At 43.0% G+C, this 22,944-nt stretch overlaps 1 protein-coding gene across 1 annotated transcript in view; it reads left to right on the top strand.

Annotated features, from left to right (window-relative positions):
* LOC126260723 (Down syndrome cell adhesion molecule-like protein Dscam2) overlaps positions 1 to 22,944 on the top strand; it is a 329,702-nt gene that overhangs the window by 9,360 nt on the left and 297,398 nt on the right. The window contains exon 3 of the mRNA XM_049958060.1: positions 20,373 to 20,483. Coding sequence (XP_049814017.1) covers positions 20,373 to 20,483 — 111 coding nt within the window. The remainder of the gene's footprint in view (positions 1 to 20,372; positions 20,484 to 22,944) is intronic.

The following is a 22,944-nucleotide window of genomic DNA, read 5'->3' as shown; positions in this document are numbered from 1 at the left end:
CACTAACACAGTCATATATCCTCTGACATTTTATGCATATAGTATGACCATCAGAAGTGCACAGTAAAATCAATCCCTACTATTTACTTAACTTAAAGAACTGGTGTCTAAACAATTACAATTTTACAGCATGAGAATACAATTACAAAGGTACAGAAAACATCATTACAGTCAAGAGCATGATAATACAGATACCGCTTGCAAGAATACTGGCTTTACAAAAAGAACAGAAAAAAACATATACATGAGTATTACAGGAACTACGACATAAGTAAATAAATGAAAAAATTAGAATATTCTTAGAAACATTAACTTGAAACATGAACATTAAAAGAAAACATTACAGAATAAATAATGTCTGAACATCTTTCCAAAGTAAAAACAGGTTAGTTTTGAGGATAACAGTATTCCTCACCATAGTGAATGCAGCTTAGTATCAGAAGAAAGAAAATTCTACCAAATTTATCTTAACAGGTAAACACACATGTACAGGAAGAACACAAACACAGAAGGGTACACATAAACATATAGCGGAATAACACATCAGGAAAAGACAGTGTTTGTTTTCAGTGTTACATTTCGTACTGCAGTTATTCTCGGAGATCTTCCTTCTTATTTCAGCATTTGCTCCCACAAATAAAGTCCTATCTATCTCTATTTATACTTTCATATCTTTCTTACCTCATCATTTGTTTCCTCAACATTTGTGTCCAAGAAAATCCTACCTAAACCTGTTGTCACTATTCCCTACTTACATCTGTTCATTTCCTCTTTCAAAATAATTATTCCTCATTGTTCAACACTCTTTGGCCAAACCTTTTTCATATAGCTTCTCAATGTATTTCTTCCCAACTCATCGTAGCTCATTATATAGCATACCCCCTCTTAAACTAACTTAAATCTAGTGAGCTCAGGCACAAACTAGAGAACGAGACAATGCAGCAGCACAAAACAATGAATACAAACAAGAATGACAAACAAAATGCAAAGTGGCAAAGCAAGCAGCAGTATATCTAAATTAGCAAATCAAATGCAACATTGCAACTAATATAAGACAACATGCAGCAAACAAAACAATAAAGAAGTGGTAAAACTGGCTTATTAGAGTAATACAAGGTAAAATTCAACAGAACAATGCTTGACAGATAGCAGCAGCAAATGCAATATCTTATACCCAAACATGAGAAACCACAAGCAGAAAAAAATATTACAGTAAAGACAGCAATGCAGATAAGGGAAATGTCTATTCACATCTTAATGTCTATATCACATCTTATCACTATAGTGGTGCACCACAACAACATCTAAAAAAAATTACCAAGTCCTTGAAAAGAGAACTATGTATGCAATTCCAGTTACTAGTCCCTGCTCCTTCTTATGCTTCTTTCCTTTCCAAATGCTCTTTTTTTAAGAATGTGGATCATAGAATTATTATTTAATAGATCTGTTGACAGAAAGTGTAACATTAGCATATGCATTTAAAAAAAATTATTTTATAAAACCAATGCTGCAGCGCATCTGGAAACTAGATATCAAATAAAATAAGGAAATATGTACAAAGCAAAGCATAAAAGCATCATTCAATAGCCATGTGGCATTTCATAAGTCAGTAAAACTTCTCTCAACTTTCATAGAAAGATACTTGTCATAATCAGGTGTGTAGACATAAGAATATTTCTCATCACATTATAAGCATTTCAGAAAGTAGCACAAAGTACGAGCTCCAAAGTATAATCATATGTTTCCAAGTAATAGTGTGTCGTGTTTGTGGTGCGTTCTTTTCTGCAGCTATGCAAGCGCTTGCAGGAGTGAAGCAAGCTTCAAAGTTGCTGAAGTGGCACGAAGAAAGCTAAAGTCCACACCATATGCCTCTGTTGTATTCTTGTCAAGACATTTAAAATCGACTAAAATTTCACACACGTAGGATTAAAAAGCAGAAAATAATTATTTAAATAAAAATAAATGTTTAATTTAATGTGTTTTATATTGGGCTAAACAGTGTAAAATAATTTCTCTTGTCTCATACAGATGCCCAGCTCACACATAGAATGTTCTGAAAATTTATGCTTGTGAATTTTTAATAGCTATGAAAATAGTCATTAATAACAAAAATCATATGTATTGCATGAACTTCACGTTTTTTGTTTTAAATCTTACAAGTATTTTATAGCTATTAAAAATGCACAAGCACAGATTTTCTGGATTGTCTGTGTGGGGTAAGGACTCTATACGGGGCTAGCAGAAATATCTTATACTTTTTAGTCCGATATGAAAACGTAGTATAAAAAAATTTGCTTTCATTTAAATAATTATTTCCACATTTCCGGAAACTGCCCCAGCCAAATATTAAACTCTTATGCAAGCGTATGTCTGTTTATAACTTCCACGTACCCATAGATATGAATATTGAATACAAGAATTAAAGACGGCCGAGGGCAAGAATATTCGAGTAGTTACGCTGAGGAATTGGAACAGAATTGGCGAAAACTGCTTCTTAACGTAGTACATGCAAATTGCAAAGGAAAGTGGATTACGGCTGAGGAGGAGAAAACATGTTCCGCAGAGGATGAAGTACTCTGCAGCGCCTCTTAAGCTTAGCTTTAAACGGATTCAGATGAGAACTGCAGCAACTGCTTGACTCCTTTCAGGACACAGCTGACGGGATTCTCAACGCTATCGTCCATGCATATTTCTATAATACTGGAATTACGTGAGGGAATTGCCAAGCTTTTATTGGTTACGGTCTGTGATTAGTCTTATTTATGGGTTCTTCCGTTACTTCTTGATAGAACAATTCCATATTGTGGGTTGAATAACACGTAGGTGGGTTCTTGTTCTACTGATTTTTATTTGTATGAACTAGTTTTCGGCTTATTAGGCCATCTTCAGATAACGACGGGCTATTTTTTTACAAGGAGCTTGTGTTCTTACGAACCAAACATTCTAGTCTAAGTTACAACGCACTTACATACAATCTTTAGTTGTGGTATTGTCTTTGGAATTATCATACGTGTCTTTTGACTTTTTGTTATGTAAAATTAATATATTCACACCCCAATATAATGTAATATCCCTTATGTGTTAACATTCCTATTTGTAACTCTACTGTAAAAATGTAATGTATGGTATATATTAATGCACAGTTTTTCTAATAACAAAATACACTCCTGGAAATTGAAATAAGAACACCGTGAATTCATTGTCCCAGGAAGGGGAAACTTTATTGACACATTCCTGGGGTCAGATACATCACATGATCACACTGACAGAACCACAGGCACATAGACACAGGCAACAGAGCATGCACAATGTCGGCACTAGTACAGTGTATATCCACCTTTCGCAGCAATGCAGGCTGCTATTCTCCCATGGAGACGATCGTAGAGATGCTGGATGTAGTCCTGTGGAACGGCTTGCCATGCCATTTCCACCTGGCGCCTCAGTTGGACCAGCGTTCGTGCTGGACGTGCAGACCGCGTGAGACGACGCTTCATCCAGTCCCAAACATGCACAATGGGGGACAGATCCGGAGATCTTGCTGGCCAGGGTAGTTGACTTACACCTTCTAGAGCACGTTGGGTGGCACGGGATACGTGTGGAGGTGCATTGTCCGGTTGGAACAGCAAGTTCCCTTGCCGGTTTAGGAATGGTAGAACGATGGGTTCGATGACGGTTTGGATGTACCGTGCACTATTCAGTGTCCCCTCGACGATCACCAGTGGTGTACGGCCAGTGTAGGAGATCGCTCCCCACACCATGATGCCGGGTGTTGGCCCTGTGTGCCTCGGTCGTATGCAGTCCTGATTGTGGCGCTCACCTGCACGGCGCCAAACACGCATACGACCATCATTGGCACCAAGGCAGAAGCGACTCTCATCGCTGAAGACGACACGTCTCCATTCGTCCCTCCATTCACGCCTGTCGCGACACCACTGGAGGCGGGCTGCACGATGTTGGGGCGTGAGCGGAAGACGGCCTAACGGTGTGCGGGACCGTAGCCCAGCTTCATGGAGACGGTTGCGAATGGTCCTCGCCGATACCCCAGGAGCAACAGTGTCCCTAATTTGCTGGGAAGTGGCGGTGCGGTCCCCTACGGCACTGCGTAGGATCCTACGGTCTTGGCGTGCATCCGTGCGTCGCTGCGGTCCGGTCCCAGGTCGACGGGCACGTGCACCTTCCGCCGACCACTGGCGACAACATCGACGTACTGTGGAGACCTCACGCCCCACGTGTTGAGCAATTCGGCGGTACGTCCACCCGGCCTCCCGCATGCCCACTATACGCCCTCGCTCACAGTCCGTCAACTGCACATACGGTTCACGTCCACGCTGTCGCGGCATACTACCAGTGTTAAAGACTGCGATGGAGCTCCGTATGCCACGGCAAACTGGCTGACACTGACGGCGGCGGTGCACAAATGCTGCGCAGCTAGCGCCATTCGACGGCCAACACCGCGGTTCCTGGTGTGTCCGCTGTGCCGTGCGTGTGATCATTGCTTGTACAGCCCACTCGCAGTCTCCGGAGCAAGTATGGTGGGTCTGACACGCCGGTGTCAATGTGTTCTTTTTTCCATTTCCAGGAGTGTATAACCCCCAAAGAAAACATCGCTATTGTACAACCGATAATTAGTGTCCAGTGCAAATATTCGCAACAAATACCAAAAAATTGTAATTTTGTAATAATGTGTATTCAAAATTATTCTAATTGTTGTCATACATGGTACTGACAAACCATAAAATGTGATTTATTATGTTAAAGAACAGTTTTACAGAAAAAAAGTCAAAAGACCCGTATGGTAATTCCAAAGACAATACCACAACTAAAGATCGTGTGTAAGTGCGTTTTAACTTAGTCCAGAATGTTTGGTTCGTAAGAACACAAAGTCCTTGTAAACAATAGCCAGTAATTATCTGAGTGGCCGTGCGGTTCTAGGCGCTTCAGTCTGGAACCGTGTGACGGCTACGGTCGCAGGCTCGAATCCTGCCTCGGGCATGGATGTGTGTGATGTCCTTAGGTTAGTTAGGTTTAAGTAGTTCTAAGTTCTAGGGGACTGATGTCCACAGATGTTAAGTCCCATAGTGCTCAGAGCCATTTGAACCAAGTAATTATCTGAAGATGGCCTAATAAGCCGAAAACTAGTTTACATAAATAAAAATCAGTATAACAAAAAACCAAGTAAGTGTTATTCAACCCTCAGTCTGTGATCAGATTTTAGTCGAAAATTAGTTTTTGCGCTGCAACATTTTCAGTAGTACCGACCCTTTTTAAACATACTAATATTTTAGTAATTAACCACCCGTAAAATTCTGTTCCTTAAGTCCTTAGGAACAGCACTTTACGGTCAGAAATAATACTTAGCTTTTTGTTCCTGACATTATCAAAAAACACATCGCAGCAACAACTTCAGTTCATACCAACTGTTGAAAATAACAACCTCCAGTTTCCATTTATATTGGCTCGGTGAATGTTCGACTAATAGAACCCTATATATTAGGTTGGTGCACAACCATATCGCTTTTGTTTTGCATTTCGGTACTCCGGTTGCTACGGATTTGTTTATCGATTGTCATTTTTTATTTGTGCTTCACTATTGCTATTTGAGTTCACATTTTGACATTTTGACATTTTGTCATTTGGAGATAATGAATAGAGCTGTGGACGCATGGAAATGGACTCCCAAGTAGAAAAATCGGAACATGTGCGCCATTTTCTCCTGTTTAAGTTCAGCAGAGCGGCGGAGGCAGTTAGAAATATTTGCGCCATGTATGAGGATAACGACACTGCACAGAGCACGGCAAGAAAAGGGCTTTCTCGTTTTAAGGAGGTTCGCTGTGACATCACTGACTCTCCACGTTCAGGAAAACCTTCAGGGTTTGACGAAGATCGTTTAAGCGCATTAATCCACAGTGATCCACGTCACTGTACTCGAGGAGTGGCATTTGTGATGAACTCTGATCATTTCAGCATTATTCGACATTTGCATGCAATGGGGAATGTTCAAGAATCGGGTGTATGGATACTGCATGGAGTAAGCCAAAATCACAAAAATGGGTGTGTGGCCACGTGTGCATTTCAGCATGCTAGTCGTCAATTGCCTCGTGAACAATACCGATCGTTGCTATTCTGTATCGCTACTGGTGACGAGAAATGGTGTCTTTATGCTAACATAAGGAAAAGAAAGGAATGGTTGAGCCCAAACAACGTAGCAACTCCCCATACAAAAAAGATAATGTTATGCATCTGGTGGAACGTGGAACGTTACGCCGTATGTAGGCGAGCTGATGGGCCGCCTAGAGCTGGTACGAATTAAGGTGAATTTGTTGTACGGCTGAACGCTAGCGGGCCCACGGGCTCAGCTCGCGGCGGCAGTTCCGACTTCTGATTAGGTGACCGCCCCAGGAGGTGCAGAGACAATGAGCGCTTCGCCGACAGCGGGTAAATCCCGGAACTGTTAATTTGGACGGCTGATGCTCGCATTGCATTTGTGCAGAATATGCTCCAGGAAATGGCGGGGTGTCAAACAGTCCTAAGGATGGCCAAGTTACAGCTCTGTGAGATTCGACAATTACTCACTTCAAATATTAATGCAATTAAATACGTTTGCGATTTCAGAAAGATGAGGGCATCCAATCACAGAATAATATCTCAATATCTTTAAAACTACAGAAGCTAATATCTCACAGCAGATAAACATTTTCACAATGACCCTCTGAATTAGCAACTTTTAATCGCTCACTGCGATTTCAACAAACGTTATCTCACATGATAGCATTGCACTATAGCTATTATCCCTGAAAGCAACGTATCTGTATATTTTATTTATTGATACACGTCCTATCTTACACCTTTTTCATTATGCAAATGATTGTCAGAATATCTGTTCCCCGTATTTACACAGCTAATGAATACAGCATGAATACCATGCCTCACATATTGTCGTACTTTTGTAGTTATTTAATTAACGTTTTCCTTTTTGACAGCAACTTTATTTAAATGTAGATTGCCAGTGCTGTTAAAAACGATGGTACTTTAAAAGTAGTCATTCGCTTGAATTAGCTGACACCACTATTGTAAAGAGTGCCAAAAGACGCTTCTGTCAATCAGGTATAAATAATTGTCTTAATAATACTGAAGGACAATCTGTTGTGATTTATCATACGGACACTTGCGCAAGAATACTGCCTTATTTACCCACGAACAAACTATTACTTATATTTATCGTGAATGATCTCAGCTTAACGAATTTAGTCCGGGAAGTAGTCAACTTGAATAAAATCGTGTGTGTAGACCTTGAGAGCGATGTATTTTTGGTGGGGATGGACTTCAGTCTGTGAGAGTTGGACAGTGGTGTAACATTGCTGGAGTCAAGTGGAGGCTGGGAATTTTCCAGTGAAAAGCTCAAGGGAGCGATTCTGGACACTTTATGTCGATTTCTAGAAGAGGTTCAAAATGGCTCTGAGCACTATGGGACTTAACATCTGAGGTCATCAGTCCCCTAGAACTTAGAAGTACTCAAACCTAACTAACCTAAGGACGTCACACACATCCAAGCCCGAGGCAGGATTCGAACCTGCAACCGTAGCGGTCGTGTGGTTCCATACTGAAGCGCCTAGAACCGCTCGGCCACATCGGTCCGCTCTTGAAAAGGGAAGACCTGTCTGCGGTGACGTGCGTGACTCGATCGTGGATGTATTTGATTCTGTGCTGTGGACGGCCGCTATCGTACTTCTGAATGGATTTAATATTTTGAGAGACCTGAATCTGTTCCAGAATAGCACTCTAACTTTTCCTGCTTGATTTACGGAACTGAGAATAGACACAGTAACAGATATCTTCGTACCGCGTGTGTTCATTTGTGAACCACCATGTTGAACACTGAACTACTTTGAGCTGATTAATCTCCAGTGTATTGTGATCACGAAATGGACTTAGTTTCCGAAAGTCTGTGAGGTCTATTTAAAAAACGGTTCAAATGGCTCTGAGCACTATGGGACTTAACATCTATGGTCATCAGTCCCCTAGAACTTAGAACTACTTAAACCTAACTAACCTAAGGACATCACACAACACCCAGTCATCACGAAGCAGAGAAGAGGTCTATTTAGTTTCGGGATTTTGCTACCATTCTCGGAACGCTCTCAACGCAACTTTACTGCGTCTGATAAGGGTATTTTCTGTCTGTATTTTAACTGAACGTCGTAGGAAAACTTCCCGTTTATTTCAGATGTCCTTTCTTGGACAAACATTTTCAGTATAATTCTCTGTCGTCTTCATCAGTCACAGACGTTAGAATAGAACAACTTTTGTTAAATTATTCGTTTATCTTTTATTTCATATTTCCTTGCATTTTATTAACTCCCAATTCTAGCCAGTGCATAGGCCGTTTGACTGCAGGATCAAAGCTACAAGTTAGTATTTGCAGAGAATTAGCTGCGGGGCATGAAAGCAGACGTGAGTGGCTCGACGGACTACATCAAGCTATTCTTTTCAATCAGAGCCGTGTACAACTGCAGTACCTAAAGTACGAGTAACCGCAAGTAATGACGCTCCTGGTTTGTTCATACTGACTGCTGTTTGGGAAGAGCAAGTACCACTCAGCAGCCGTAACACTTAGGTAATGACGCAAACAGCGTCGTTGTAGTGAACTACGAATTGCTTCTCCTAGGTGCAACCATCACTACTGCCTTTTATCGCCAACGACTAAGACGTCTTGCAGACGCAGTCCGAAAACAATGACCAGGAAGACTGCGTGAAGTGATGCCACTCCACAATGACGCCCGCCCGTTTTCTGATAGACTGACAAAAAACACTGTGCAAGAGTTGGGTTGGGAAGTCATACCGCACCTGCCTTATTAACCTGACCTTGCGCCCTCAGATTTTCACCTTTTCCGGTCTATATCGAATAAGGAACTTCCTTCCCGGATGAAAATGAGCTCCGAACATGGCTCCACGATTTCTTCGCCTCAAGACCACGTAATTTCTAAGTCGGGGAATCGAAAAGTTACCCCAACGTTGGCAGACTGTTGTTATTAGTGAAGGAGAATATGTTATAAATGACAAAATTCTCTGCTATGTGTATCTGTTGTGTTTATTAAACTTATGATACGCTACAAACTTAATGCACCAACCCAATACTTTACGTTTCACGAAAATACTCATGGAATATCCATCTTTGTTTAAAATTTTACCATAGCCAGGGAGCTCATCCGAATAACGGTCTTCATTGAAAGTATTAAAATGAATCGGAAAAATTCAATGTCGATTTTCTGGAGCATTTTTGAAAGTTCCGTCGAACTGCTTGGGGATATTGATATCTGATTTCTGAACTTCACATACCATAAATATTTTTAAAAAATCCTATTGACGTAAGGTCGTTGTTAGGTCTGTTGGAAGTGTTCTAGGAAAGTGTTGACTGTGTAAAATGAAATTGCATACAAAGCACTGGTGTAACCAATTCTAGGCTCTTGTCCCAATGTTAGGTTCCATATCAAGTAGGCATTACAATAGAGACAGAATGAATACATGAATGCGCTTCTGGGACCGTAATAGGCCGCTGTAGTCCATTCAGAAGTGTAGCAGAAAAGCTCGTGGTGCTTAAATGCCAATCTTTACAAGAAATACGACGTAGTTCTCTTGAATCCTTGTTAGTTAATTCTTCCATAGAACACTTGAACGATTTTTTATCGAAGTCACGTGGAACTAGTCAGTGTACAGATTATACACATGCATGATTAGTTTTGACGTCAATGAGCGTATACATTTTTCACTTCTACTTTGTTTGTCTGAATTGCATGTTAATTGGTCATTAGGTGATTTTTTTGCAACAATCAGTGCTCTGCTATAAATGGTTTTGTACCTATGGCAGGAATTTACGAACAAGGGATTCTTTGACTTCTTTCTATAAAAATGAGTAGCATTATGATCTGGAACGACTTTATAATACCTACTTTTATGAATTTGCTTTTGTGAGACATCGCTACTGGTGTTTGTAGCCGGCCGGTGTGGCTGTGCGGTACTAGGCGCTTCAGTCTGGAACCGCGTGACCGCTACGGTTGGTTCAAATGGTTCAAATGGCTCTGAGCACTATGGGACTTAATATCTATGGTCATCAGTCTCCTAGAACTTAGAATTACTTAAACCTAACTAACCTAAGGACAGCACACAACACCCAGTCATCACGAGGCAGAGAAAATCCCTGACCCCGCCGGGAATCGAGCTACGGTCGCAGGTTCGAATCCTGCCTCGGGCATGGATGTGTGTGATGTCCTTAGGTTAGTTAAGTTTAAGTAGTTCTAAGTTCTAGGGGACTATGAAGTCCCATAGTGCTCAGAGCCATTTGAAATTTTTTGGTGTTTGTACTTTCGAAAACATCTTTTCAGGGTTGAATTTAAACGATTTTGAGACCTTAGACAATTTCGTATTTAATTTGCAATTTCGATTAAGTTATTCCCAACTTCCGTTCGTTGATTCTCTTGAAAACACTTGCATTTTTTTACTTCTAATATATCTTCAATAGAACAGCAGTTTGCGGTTTTTCCATATCTGATTGTATTGTTACTTTTTAGAAAAAATGATGTGAGACTTCAAGATATTTTTACAGCTATATCACATATTTCTCTGTCTGTATTTCTTACTACATGTCACTTACCAATGTTATTCTTGTAGCCACCTTTGTTGCTCTGTTGACCAACAGGGTCATGCCGAAACTGAGAACTGACAGTGCTACTTGTTACATCTATGATACTTCTGTTTATTTTTATGTCCAACTGAAATTGGTGTGAAGAATATTCGACGTCAGTAAAATATCTGGACTCTCCCTCAATGTCTCCGATTTTGAACATTACTGAAAATCTCTGGAACCACCTGGCACCCCTCTCGCCGAATATCGATATAACGTGTCCGACCAGAGAGAGTTATGCCAAAAATGGGATCTGATGTTCCCTACATACAGAGCGTTCTCGAGTTGGTAAAGCGCACTTTGTTGGAACGAAGATGGTTCATATACAGATGCATACAAAATGTTAACATCCACCTTTCGTCCGAAATTCCGCTCCCATTTTACTACAAATGTAAATAGCATCTATGATTCAACGGGTTACAGGTTAGCAAAAATGTAGGTTCACGTATCGACACAGAAAAACTAATTACAAAGAGAATCTGTTTCTCACTATATTTATTTTCGACGCAAAACCGCAGTAGTGCTACAGTTCTACAGTTACTGAGAAAAACTTTGGACTGGGTTACATTTGACACGGTGTATTCATCATTTCCAAATTCTAAATTTTCGAAATGCATCTGGCAATCCCCCCACTCCGCCAGAGATTTCACGAATCGCTGCTCCAGCTGTCGTTACCTGCTCTCGCCATAAAGATAATTTTATCAGTGCTTGCCTCAGTTTCATTAACTTTTTAATCTTGGGTTGAGATCTGCTCCATCCACTAAATAAGTGCTGTGCTCGCGAGTCCGCCGAAGTTGCCTCAATAATTTTTCAACCCGCGAGATTTCTTTCGGAGTGGCCGTACGCCGAGAGCGTTTTAATTTCAATGTCGCCGCCACCCCCACCCCAGCCCTGCGACCGGCGCAGCTGGCGACCGGTAATCTTGCTAATGGCGGGACTGCGCGCTCCCCAGACTCGGGGGAAGTCCCGTGGCGCAGGGCAGCCAACCGTCTGGCTGACTATCCAATCCTGTAGCACGTTCGGCGGCTACAGAACTTCTCTTACTGCAAACCCGAGTATATCTTCCACAGTGCATGCCTTACATGTCGTCGCTGAAGTCCTTGAGTTCAACAGGTCACTTTGCAGTAACTGTTGTTGTTCAGATTACTAAAACTAACTTTTGAGTAACACTTTTTAAACTAAGCTAGGCTAGTTTAATTTAATAAGGCAGAGACTATTGCTGTGTACCTGGTAACTATGCTTTTTTTTATCACAATCTTGTTCTAAATATTTTGATAGTATTAATTTACCAACTATTTGCACTATGCCTTTGTTCTTTTAGATATTGGAGAGTTTAAATTGCATTTTAGAAGTGAGCTTGATTTCAGTAATGATTTTATTTACTTACTTATTTGTTATTTACCAGATCAGGGCCTTAACACCCTCTCTTGCATCTGACCATGAGCAACCTATACCAAAGATATTACAAAACCTTCCCAATAATAATAATAATAGTATTAAATACACAGATAACAATAATAATAAATAATAATAATAATAGTAGTAATGATAACTGACAATAATAATAGTAGTAGTAGAAATAGTAGTAATAAGTAAGTTCATATGGTATAAATGGCTGGCGACAGTGGCACATCTGTGTAAGAGCACATTAACACCCTAACTTTTGGCACCATGTGGATTTATTGCTTTTTTAAAATTTTTTTCTATATTGTGATTTCATTCTCCTGCCCCACATGAGCAGTGGAGGGCTGACAGTGGCACAATCCGCTGCTCTTCAGCCGAGTGACATTACAGTTAATAGGAGGAGGAATTATATATATACAGAGTGAAGCGAAATTCGTTTCACAGCACAACTCCTCACATGCCAGCGATAATATTGCGTCTAGCAAGTACATACGGCAGAAAAAAGGATGTTAGAGAGTGGCAATATGACAACACTGTAGCCACATGTCTGGTAACTACCTCTGGCAGTACATATGAGTCGTGCTGTACAATTGGTGCAGTGGGAAGAGTTTTGGGTTAGCATGCAGGAAGTCGATGTTTCGATCCTCAGTTGGGGCGCATTTTTTTTTTTTTTTTATTTGCTACTTTCATTCTGACATTTCATACAGTAATATACACCACTTCTTAGGTCACATTTATCCTAAATTTACAACATTTTTAACGCTGGCTGGCTGGGGTGGCCATGCGGTTCTAGGCGCTACAGTCTGGAACCTTGCGACCGCTACAGTCGCAGGTTCGAATCCTGCCTCAGGCATGGATGTGTGTGATGTCCTTAGGTTAGTTAGGTTTAAGTAGTTCTAAGTTCTAGGGGACTGATGACCTCAGAAGTTAAATCCCATAGTGCTCAGAGCCATTTGAACCATTTTTTAAAGCTGAAAGTAACAAAAAATGTTCAAATGTGTGTGAATTCCTAAGGGACCAAACTGCTGAGGTCATCGGTCCCTAGACTTACACACTACTTTAACTAACTTATGCTAAGAGCAACTCACATACCCATGCCTGAGGGAGGATTCTAACCTCCAGCGGGAGGGGCCACGCAGTCCGTGACATGGTGCCTCGAACGGCGCTGTCACTTCATGTGGCGAACATAACAAATCCGTGGTTAGACAAATAAGAAGTAGTCAGTTGAAACTAATGACCTGTCGTAGGAGAGACTAACTACAAAAACAATATCAATTTCGATATGCTAATGATGATAGCAGAGCACAATAACACAACATCTACTTGTCATTTATACTACATGTAATATGAGCCCTCAGATATCGCACATTAGCAACCAGTGACAATAATAATGTCCATATTAATGACCGCGTGACCTTCACAACAGAATACGTTGTTCTCAGAATAACAGATGCCCAAAGCAACCCCCCCTGCATGTCCAAACGTTGCGCAATCCGCCGAATCATACAGCTTTGGACCCTTAGCGCAAAACTGCGTACATAGTAACAAGAGCAGCATGAACACAAGCTATCAGTTCTTCCACGTTCATCGGTGGAGTAGAGTATACTTGCTCTCTCAGGTATCCCCACAGGACTAAATCCAGGGGATTTAGGTCAAGTGAACTTGGTGGCCATAAAACTGGACCTCCACGACCGGGCTATTTCCGTGGAAATGTTCTGTCCAAATACTGTCACACATTAATTCCAGAGTGTGGAAGTGCACCATCATGTTGGAACCATATACTCTGCCAAACATGTAGTTGAACATCTCCCAGCACGTCCCGACGTCAAATACGGCGTGGCAGGAAGACCCCTCCATGCACCACATCGTGATCAACAGGAAGCACTGCTGGCAAAAATTGGTCTCAGAGCTCGTCACTCGTGGTGGAGTGGAGGGGGGGGGGGGGGGGGCATCGGGTCACTAGCCAGGCACATAACGTGGCTGGCTTTGTGGAACCAGTAAGGGCAACTTTAAGTTCATGGTTGGGAGCCAGTTTTACTCCACATCATTCGCACCACCTCTGACATCGAATCAGAAACCTTGGTGGAGGACATCACCTGCGATGACATCAAGGATGTGATAGCAAATGGTGCTCCAAACAAGTCGCCTGGGATGGATGGTCTCCCTGTCGAATTTTACTGGGCTTTCAAGGATTTTATGGCGCCACTGCTGACTGTGATGTTCCAAGAACTGTTGACAACAGCCACCATTGCTCCGCCATCATTTGGTCAAGGCATTATCACCCCAATTCACAAGCCATAGCAGGGGAATACAGTTGCCGATTACCGCTCCCTAGCTTTAATCGGTGCTGACTACAAGATATTTGCATGTATTTTGGCGACACGATGTCGTCGGATCCTTCCGAGTATAATATCCACGGATAAACGACGCCGCGTGGACCCGTCAATGCCCAGACAGCCACTGGTGACGGTCGAAATGTGATTTCTCCAATAGCTACGTGCAGTCTCCGTAGAGCATTAGTGGCTGTTGATTTTGACATTGCTTTTGATCCGGTACGACATGGTTACCTCTTTGCTGTCACGGAGCTGGTAGGCTTCCCGGCATCCTTCACTAGTGCCTTACAACGCCTCTACTCCAGCGCCCACTCCCTTGCGCAGGTTTATGGTCGTATCACCGGAGCAGTACCGATCCGCTGTTTCTTAAGTCAGGAATGCCCACTACCGAAGCTTCTCTGCACTCTCGCCCTGTACCCACTTATTGGGAGTCTCGTGACGCACTTGTCATGATTCACCCGGCGGCAATAGACGTTCAGCTGTCGTGCCTATGCAGACGGTCTGTTGCTGCTGTTATGATCACGAAAAGAGACCACACGCGTACTTGACCTGATCTCCAAGTACAGGGACGAGGTAGGCAGTGTTTTGAGTGTTGCCTGATCTAAGACGACACCAATTTTCCGTGGACTCACTCGAAAAGAACTGGCGCCTCTACCTTGCGTTGGGAGATTCCGGTACCTTGGGTATCGTCGCACCGCAGTAGTCCACTTCCGGCGCCCACTCAACGTCAGCTGCATGGCCGTTCGGCAACATCGCCTCCATTGCCTTTATGCTTTGCAACATGTGGCATATCTGAACATGCATGTAGTTACCAAGCTGGTATACATAGTACAGGTCCTTCCCATGTCGCCAGCGATTGGTTGCACCCTGCAGTCAGCGCTGTGTTACTTCGTGATGGCTGGTAACATTTTTAAGGTCAAATATGAGATATTCACCCTCCTCCATAAGGCCGAGGGACTTGGACTCACCATCGTCCAGTGTCGCGCGGCCGAACAGCATGAACGAGCAAGGGCCGGGCGCAGGGAAGGCACTCACGCGACAACTCTTGGACATTAACGCCGACCTCTGTCTCCCCGCTGGTGTCACTAGGACATATTGCGCCTCTACTTGCGCATCTTTCTGCAGAGCCTTCCATGCATGCGCCCCACATGTCGAAAGGATTTCTAAATTCAAATACTGCATTGCGTACCTTGCAATAGTGTTGAGATCAAGTAGCCTTAAAGGAGGTGAACGGCAGTGTGGCGCAACCTTAGTCAGCCGAACCTCCCGACGCAGTCTGAGCGACAACGTATCACGTCTCCTGCGGAAAATTCGCCACCAACCAGCATCTGCATGCGATTGGTTTAACGGACTCTCCTTTATGATACACCAGTCACTCAGTGGACGATGACAGCCCCTTTGCCTGACCTGCGCCAGTGTTCGTGAAGTCTGGACATTGGGACCGCCAATGGTCGCCTGTTTTCTCCGCGACCCTCCAACCGGGGTCAATTCTTACGCTTTCAAAATGGTTCAAATGGCTCTGAGCACTATGGGACTTAATATCTGAGGTGATCAGTCCCCTATAACTTAGAACTGCCTAAACCTAACTAACCTAAGGACATCACACACATCCATGCCCGAGGCAGGATTCGAACCTGCGATCGTAGCGGTCGCGTGGTTCCAGACTGAAGCGGGTAGAACCGCTCGGCCACTCCGGCCGGCTCTTATGCTTTCATTCGTCCAGAGAACGTGTGTTTCCCTGTAGCCAAGACGCATGCGACAGTCTGGGTCAAAGAATGGACAATCTTGTACCTTTATGGAGTCAGGGACAAATCGTGCCTCGGTCTTTGAACGCTCCTACAGAATGAGCATGCGGTGACTGAACGACGTCCGACCTATAGCGTTTATTTCCCCAACTACCCCCGCTCAGTTGAAACGTGCCTAGCGTGGTTGGCTGGACTGCTCTCGAGGTGCACTATTAACATCCCCTTCACGTTGCTTCAGTCCCCGGGTGGGTGCAACGCCTTGTGCTTGTTTTCCTTTCCCATCTCCCCTACCCAGCACTGCTGCGTTACACGATGAAAATTCATGGTTACGGCTAAGTATCTCGTTTCTTAACTGTCCCTTGTTGTAGTCTTCCGGTTGACTGGTGGTGTTGGGTACGCCGTGACCAGAACTCGTGTGGTCGACCCCTGCCAACTCCGCCACCCGTTCACCATCGAACCGGAGGTGGCCTACACGTACTCATATCCCATCATCCCTACCCTCCGTCTGCTTGTAGGGAGTACCCAGGAGTAGACATATACACAGATCACACATTAGTAGTGATGAAGAGTAGGTTGAAGCTTAAGAGATTAGTCAATAAGAAACAATACGCAAAGAAGTTCTCTAAGACTATAGATACTGCGATAAGGAGTAGCTCAGTAGGCATTTCACTTAAAGAGAAATGGACGTCTCTAAAAAGGGCAATCACAGAAGTTGCAGAGAAAAACGTAAGTACGAGGAAGGTAACTGCAAAGAAACCGTGGGTAACGGAGGAAGTACTTCAGTTGATCAATGATATAAGGAAGACCTTTCCATTGTGATAGAAGAAGAAACAGGCGTCGATAAGAAAGACATAAGGTATCTAGTATTAGATTCAGGATTTAAAAGAGCTTTGGAAGACTTAAGATCAAATAAGGCAGAAGGGATAGATAAAATTCCATCAGAATTTCCAAAATCACTGGGAGAAGTGGCAACAAAACGACTATTCACGTGTAGAACGTATGAGTCTGGTGATACACCATCTGACTTTCGGAAAAAATATCATCCACGCAATTTCGAAGAACGCAAGAGCTGACAAGTGCGAGAATTATCGCACAATCAGCTTAACAGCTCATGCATCTAAAAAAATAATATACAGAAGAATGGAAAAGAAAGTCGAGGATGTGTTAGACGACGATCTGTTTGGATTTAGGAGAGGTCGGGGCACCAGAGAGGCACTTCTGACGTTACGATTGATAATGGAAGCAAGACTAAAGAAAAAACAAGACACATTCATAAGATAAAATGTTTGAAATTCTGAGAATAAAATGTGTAAGCGCAGGCAAATATGGGTATTATACAATATGTACAAGAGACAAGAGGAAACAATAAAACTGGAACACCAAGAACGAAGTGCTCAGATTAAAACTGAGTAACACAGGGACGTAGTCCTTCGCCCCCACTGTTCAATCTATACATCGAGGAAGCAATGACGGAAATAAAAGAAAGGTTCAGGAGTGGAATTAAAATTCAAAGTGAAAGAATATCAATGATATGATTCGTTGATGTCATTGTTATCCTCAGCGGAAATGAAGAAGAATTACAGGATCTGTTGAATGGAATGAAAAGTCTAATGAGTACAAAATATGGATTTAGAATAAATCAAAGAAAGACGAAATAATGAGAAGTAGCAGAAATGAGAATAGCTAAAAACGTAACATCAGGATTGGTGATCACGAAGTAGATGAAGTTAAAGAATTCTACTACCTTGGCAGCAAAATATCACATGGCGGACAGAGCAAGGAGGACTAGCACTGGCAAAAAGGGCATTTCTGGCCAAGACAAGTCTACTAATATCAAACATAGGCCTTATTTTGCGGAAGAAATTTGTGATAATATTCGTTTGGAGCACAGCATTGTATTAAACATGGACTATAGAAAACACGGAACAGAGGAGAATTAAAGAATTAATGTGTGGTGCTACAGGCCAGTGATGAAAATTAGGTGCATTGATAACATAAGGAATGGGACGACTCTGCGTAGAACCAGAGAGAACACTAATGTATGGAAAACACTGGCAACAAGAACGAACAAGATGATAGGACATTTGTTAAGACATCAGGTAATATCTACTATGTGGCTAGAGAGAGCTGTAGAGAGTAAAAACTGTAGAGGAAATCAGAGACTGAAATACATTCAGCAAATATCTGAGGACGTAGGTTGCAGGTGCTACTCTGGGATGAAGAGGTTGGCACAGGACAGGAATTCGTGGCGGGCCACATCAAACCAGTCAGAAGACTGATGACTCAAAAAAGAAAAAGAGCCTTAGTCTCTTAACGTTGTGAAGTGATGTTAATAAACAGACATCACAGTCAGCGTGTTAATGTAATGGTGCCTCAGCTTGCTGGGAAAACGATCCTCAATTCCCCTTCCTGCATCAATGTTCCATCGTGTGCAGCAGCATATGTCCTATTGCACTTCTCTCTATGAAAATAAAGAACCAAACACATTACATGGATTGTGCGAAGAGAATTCTGCGGGCTATGGAAAGAGGTAAATGGTGTGCTGTTTAGATATGTCCACCACAACACAATGCTATACAGTCGTGGAATATTATAATCCGACAGTACTGGAATGAATCTTAACCAAATAAATTTGTTTTGAGAATTAATGTGAAGATGCTCTTTAGTGGAGTAGCTGAAAATGTCAATGAAAATACCGTAATTTACTCTTCAGTTTCACTACATTACTCACATGACATTTGATACGCTCAGGCAGTTTAGTTGACTGTGTGTACACCTGTGTCTTTGACTCCTTTCTGTACTCGTGTTAAATCTTTGAAGTTTTATGTAGATATTATTTTGTTCCTAGTATTATAATGATTTTGTACCATTTTTTTGAGAGAGAAGATGTATTGGTAACAGCAAAGGGCATAATGTCAAAACTATCAAGTTTTTTAAACACATCTCTGCATGGTGTTTTAGTACTAATTTCTAATATACTTTTTGTAATATATAATGTATTCTGGAAATGTTATCTTTGAAAGTCTTGCTTCCTCTAAGAACTCATTCTCTTGTTTCATTATTGAATGTAAATATATTAATGCCTTCACTGCGCCTCATTTATACCTGTAACAACGCGCACTGCAACTGAAGCTAAAAGTACGTGCTTCATGAAGTTTGCAATGCGGTTATTATATATCAGGTGACGATAGATTTGCAGTCACAAAGACTAAACAATATCTGTCATGTATTTAATTGTTTGAATGAATTATAGTTACAGATTCTGTCGTTCTGTGAGATATACTGAATTCTTTCAGATGAGTCAAGTCAAAATTTAACAGTACTCCATTTTTATTTACTCATCTGTTGATATTTTCAGATATTCCATAGCTGCCTTTTCAGTAAGGTGACTAACTGTTTCCTACTTTCAGTATCATCAAGCAAAAATATTACATGTTAATGAGTAAAATTTTCCTTTCCTCTTTGTGAGCGTCCCGAAAATTAAAAAATTTTTCACCAGATCCATTTAATTTTATTGCTTAAGAGTCGTCAGTAGTGATTCTTTAAGCATTTTGAATATGTAATCCTTTTCGACATTTAAACTATTATAACTTGCTGTACTCAGGACTAGACAAGCAATGTAACACTTGTTACGTAACTAGATAATGCCAGTTCGAACAAACATACTAGTTTTAAATTTTTTTCAAGCTGAAAGGCTTCATTCACTATAAGGTCATAAATTACTTTTATGACTGCTAATTTACTATTTTCTTTGCAAATCTGGTTAATCTGTAAGCAGCTGATCATTTTCTTAATTGCTGAAAGACCTGCTCTTTCCTGGCGAATATAAGAGAAAGCCGGCCGAAGTGGCCGTGCGGTTAAAGGCGCTGCAGTCTGGAACCGCAAGACCACTACGGTCGCAGGTTCGAATCCTGCATCGGGCATGGATGTTTGTGATGTCCTTAGGTTAGTTAGGTTTAACTAGTTCTCAGTTCTAGGGGACTAATGACCTCAGCAGTTGAGTCCCATAGTGCTCAGAGCCATTTATAAGAGAAACAATTTGCAAAAAATGAATTTTTATATACATTTGATTTGCCCGGAAACAGATAAATGTTTCCTCCAAATAACAAGTAATTTTTATTGTTTTAGTTTACTTCAACAAATCAATTGACGAAATAATATTCTATTGTTTCCAAGAAAATGGCGAAACGTAATTATGTGTTATGTTTACAGGTCTGCCCTATATTCGTCTGATCCCAAAGGTGACGGCAGTGGCCGGTGAGACCCTGAGGCTAAAGTGCCCCGTCGCAGGATACCCCATCGAAGAGATTCGCTGGGAACGAAGTGAGTACTTACTACCTGCTGCACGCGCTCTGTCTGTGTGGAAGAATGCACGTGGTCCGTGAAGTGACGCTCAGCCCTCGTGTAACCGGGAATGTTGTCGTGATGGAGAATCCACTCCTCTTGTCGTCATAAGGCAGGCAATCTTCCTGCTGCAGTGCTCTGTACAACGGTTTTAGCGCTAGAGAACAGTGATGTTGGTACGTGCACTAAATCGTGATGGGCTATCACCATCGCATGGAAAGAAACAATGCAAAATTGTTTCTATCAACTGTTTTGCTTTCTTAAGGCTTGTGGACGGAGCACTCTTCGCCAGCTCCGTTGTTTGGATTCTGGGTCGTACACATATGGCTCCCGCTACTGATTTACCGAAAGGACATATAAATGGATGTTCGCACGTTTCTCTCTCGTCCTCATAACTGCAAAATTAACCATCAGGTGAAGCAGTCTTTGCAGAAAAAGGCATGGTGACTTAATTGATAGGTCCACACAAACGGTAGTTGGTCAAACTGATTGGAACTAGTGAGTAGTAGAGGTAACTACACTCCTGGAAATTGAAATAAGAACACCGTGAATTCATTGTCCCAGGAAGGGGAAACTTTATTGACACATTCCTGGGGTCAGATACATCACATGATCACACTGACAGAACCACAGGCACATAGACACAGGCAACAGAGCATGCACAATGTCGGCACTAGTACAGTGTATATCCACCTTTCGCAGCAATGCAGGCTGCTATTCTCCCATGGAGACGATCGTAGAGATGCTGGATGTAGTCCTGTGGAACGGCTTGCCATGCCATTTCCACCTGGCGCCTCAGTTGGGCCAGCGTTCGTGTTGGACGTGCAGACCGCGTGAGACGACGCTTCATCCAGTCCCAAACATGCTCAATTGGGGACAGATCCGGAGATCTTGCTGGCCAGGGTAGATGACTTACACCTTCTACAGCACGTTGGGTGGCGCGGGATACATGCGGACGTGCATTGTCCTGTTGGAACAGCAAGTTCCCTTGCCGGTCTAGGAATGGTAGAACGATGGGTTCGATGACGGTTTGGATGTACCGTGCACTATTCAGTGTCCCCTCGACGATCACCAGTGGTGTACGGCCAGTGTAGGAGATCGCTCCCCACACCATGATGCCGGGTGTTGGCCCTGTGTGCCTCGGTCGTATGCAGTCCTGATTGTGGCGCTCACCTGCACGGCGCCAAACACGCATACGACCATCATTGGCACCAAGGCAGAAGCGACTCTCATCGCTGAAGACGACACGTCTCCATTCGTCCCTCCATTCACGCCTGTCGCGACACCACTGGAGGCTGGCTGCACGATGTTGGGGCGTGAGCGGAAGACGGCCTAACGGTGTGCGGGACCGTAGCCCAGCTTCATGGAGACGGTTGCGAATGGTCCTCGCCGATACCCCAGGAGCAACAGTGTCCCTAATCTGCTGGGAAGTGGCGGTGCGGTCCCCTACGGCACTGCGTAGGATCCTACGGTCTTGGCGTGCATCCGTGCGTCGCTGCGGTCCGGTCCCAGGTCGACGGGCACGTGCACCTTCCGCCAACCACTGGCGAAAACATCGATGTACTGTGGAGACCTCACGCCCCACGTGTTGAGCAATTCGGCGGTACGTCCACCCGGCCTCCCGCATGCCCACTATACGCCCTCGCTCAGAGTCCGTCAACTGCACATACGGTTCACGTCCACGCTGTCGCGGCATGCTACCAGTGTTAAAGACTGCGATGGAGCTCCGTATGCCACGGCAAACTGGCTGACACTGACGGCGGCGGTGCACAAATGCTGCGCAGCTAGCGCCATTCGACGGCCAACACCGCGGTTCCTGGTGTGTCCGCTGTGCCGTGCGTGTGATCATTGCTTGTACAGCCCCCTCGCAGTGTCCGGAGCAAGTATGGTGGGTCTGACACACCGGTGTCAATGTGTTCTTTTTTCCATTTCCAGGAGTGTATAAGGAAAACCCCTCACTGATACTCATCTAACTACTTGCTAATTTTCTAGCTAACTTTGGATCCCCTTAACACTCATCCTAAGAGAAGCAGCAGACAGACTTTGGATTTCACCCCTCACAGCACAGCGGAATGTCGACAATATTCTACGCCTTGTTTTGTTGCCCTTCATGGCAAGCCATCCTGGGCTTACATTTCAGCACACTGCGAAAGTTTCTACTGCTTGTCTTCATGCTTTATCTTGACTACAAAAAGTCGTCGATCTCTCACCAAATGAGCACGTTCGGAGCGTTATGAGCAGGGCCCTCCAACCAGCTCGGGGTTCTGAAGATCTAAAACGCCAGTTCGGCTGAATTTGGCACGATATCCTTCAGGAGGACATCCAACAATTATATCAGTCAATGCCAGGCCGAATAAATGGATGCATAAGGATGAGAGGTGGACCAACACGTTATTGACTTTCTCATAATGTTAAGTTCTTCCTCTTAAATAAATCATCC

Source organism: Schistocerca nitens, chromosome 5, assembly GCF_023898315.1.
Source record: "Schistocerca nitens isolate TAMUIC-IGC-003100 chromosome 5, iqSchNite1.1, whole genome shotgun sequence".
In the NCBI taxonomy this organism is placed as follows: domain Eukaryota; kingdom Metazoa; phylum Arthropoda; class Insecta; order Orthoptera; family Acrididae; genus Schistocerca; species Schistocerca nitens.
The sequence above is the reverse complement of the archived record's forward strand: the minus strand, read 5'-3'. Positions and strand labels throughout refer to the sequence as shown.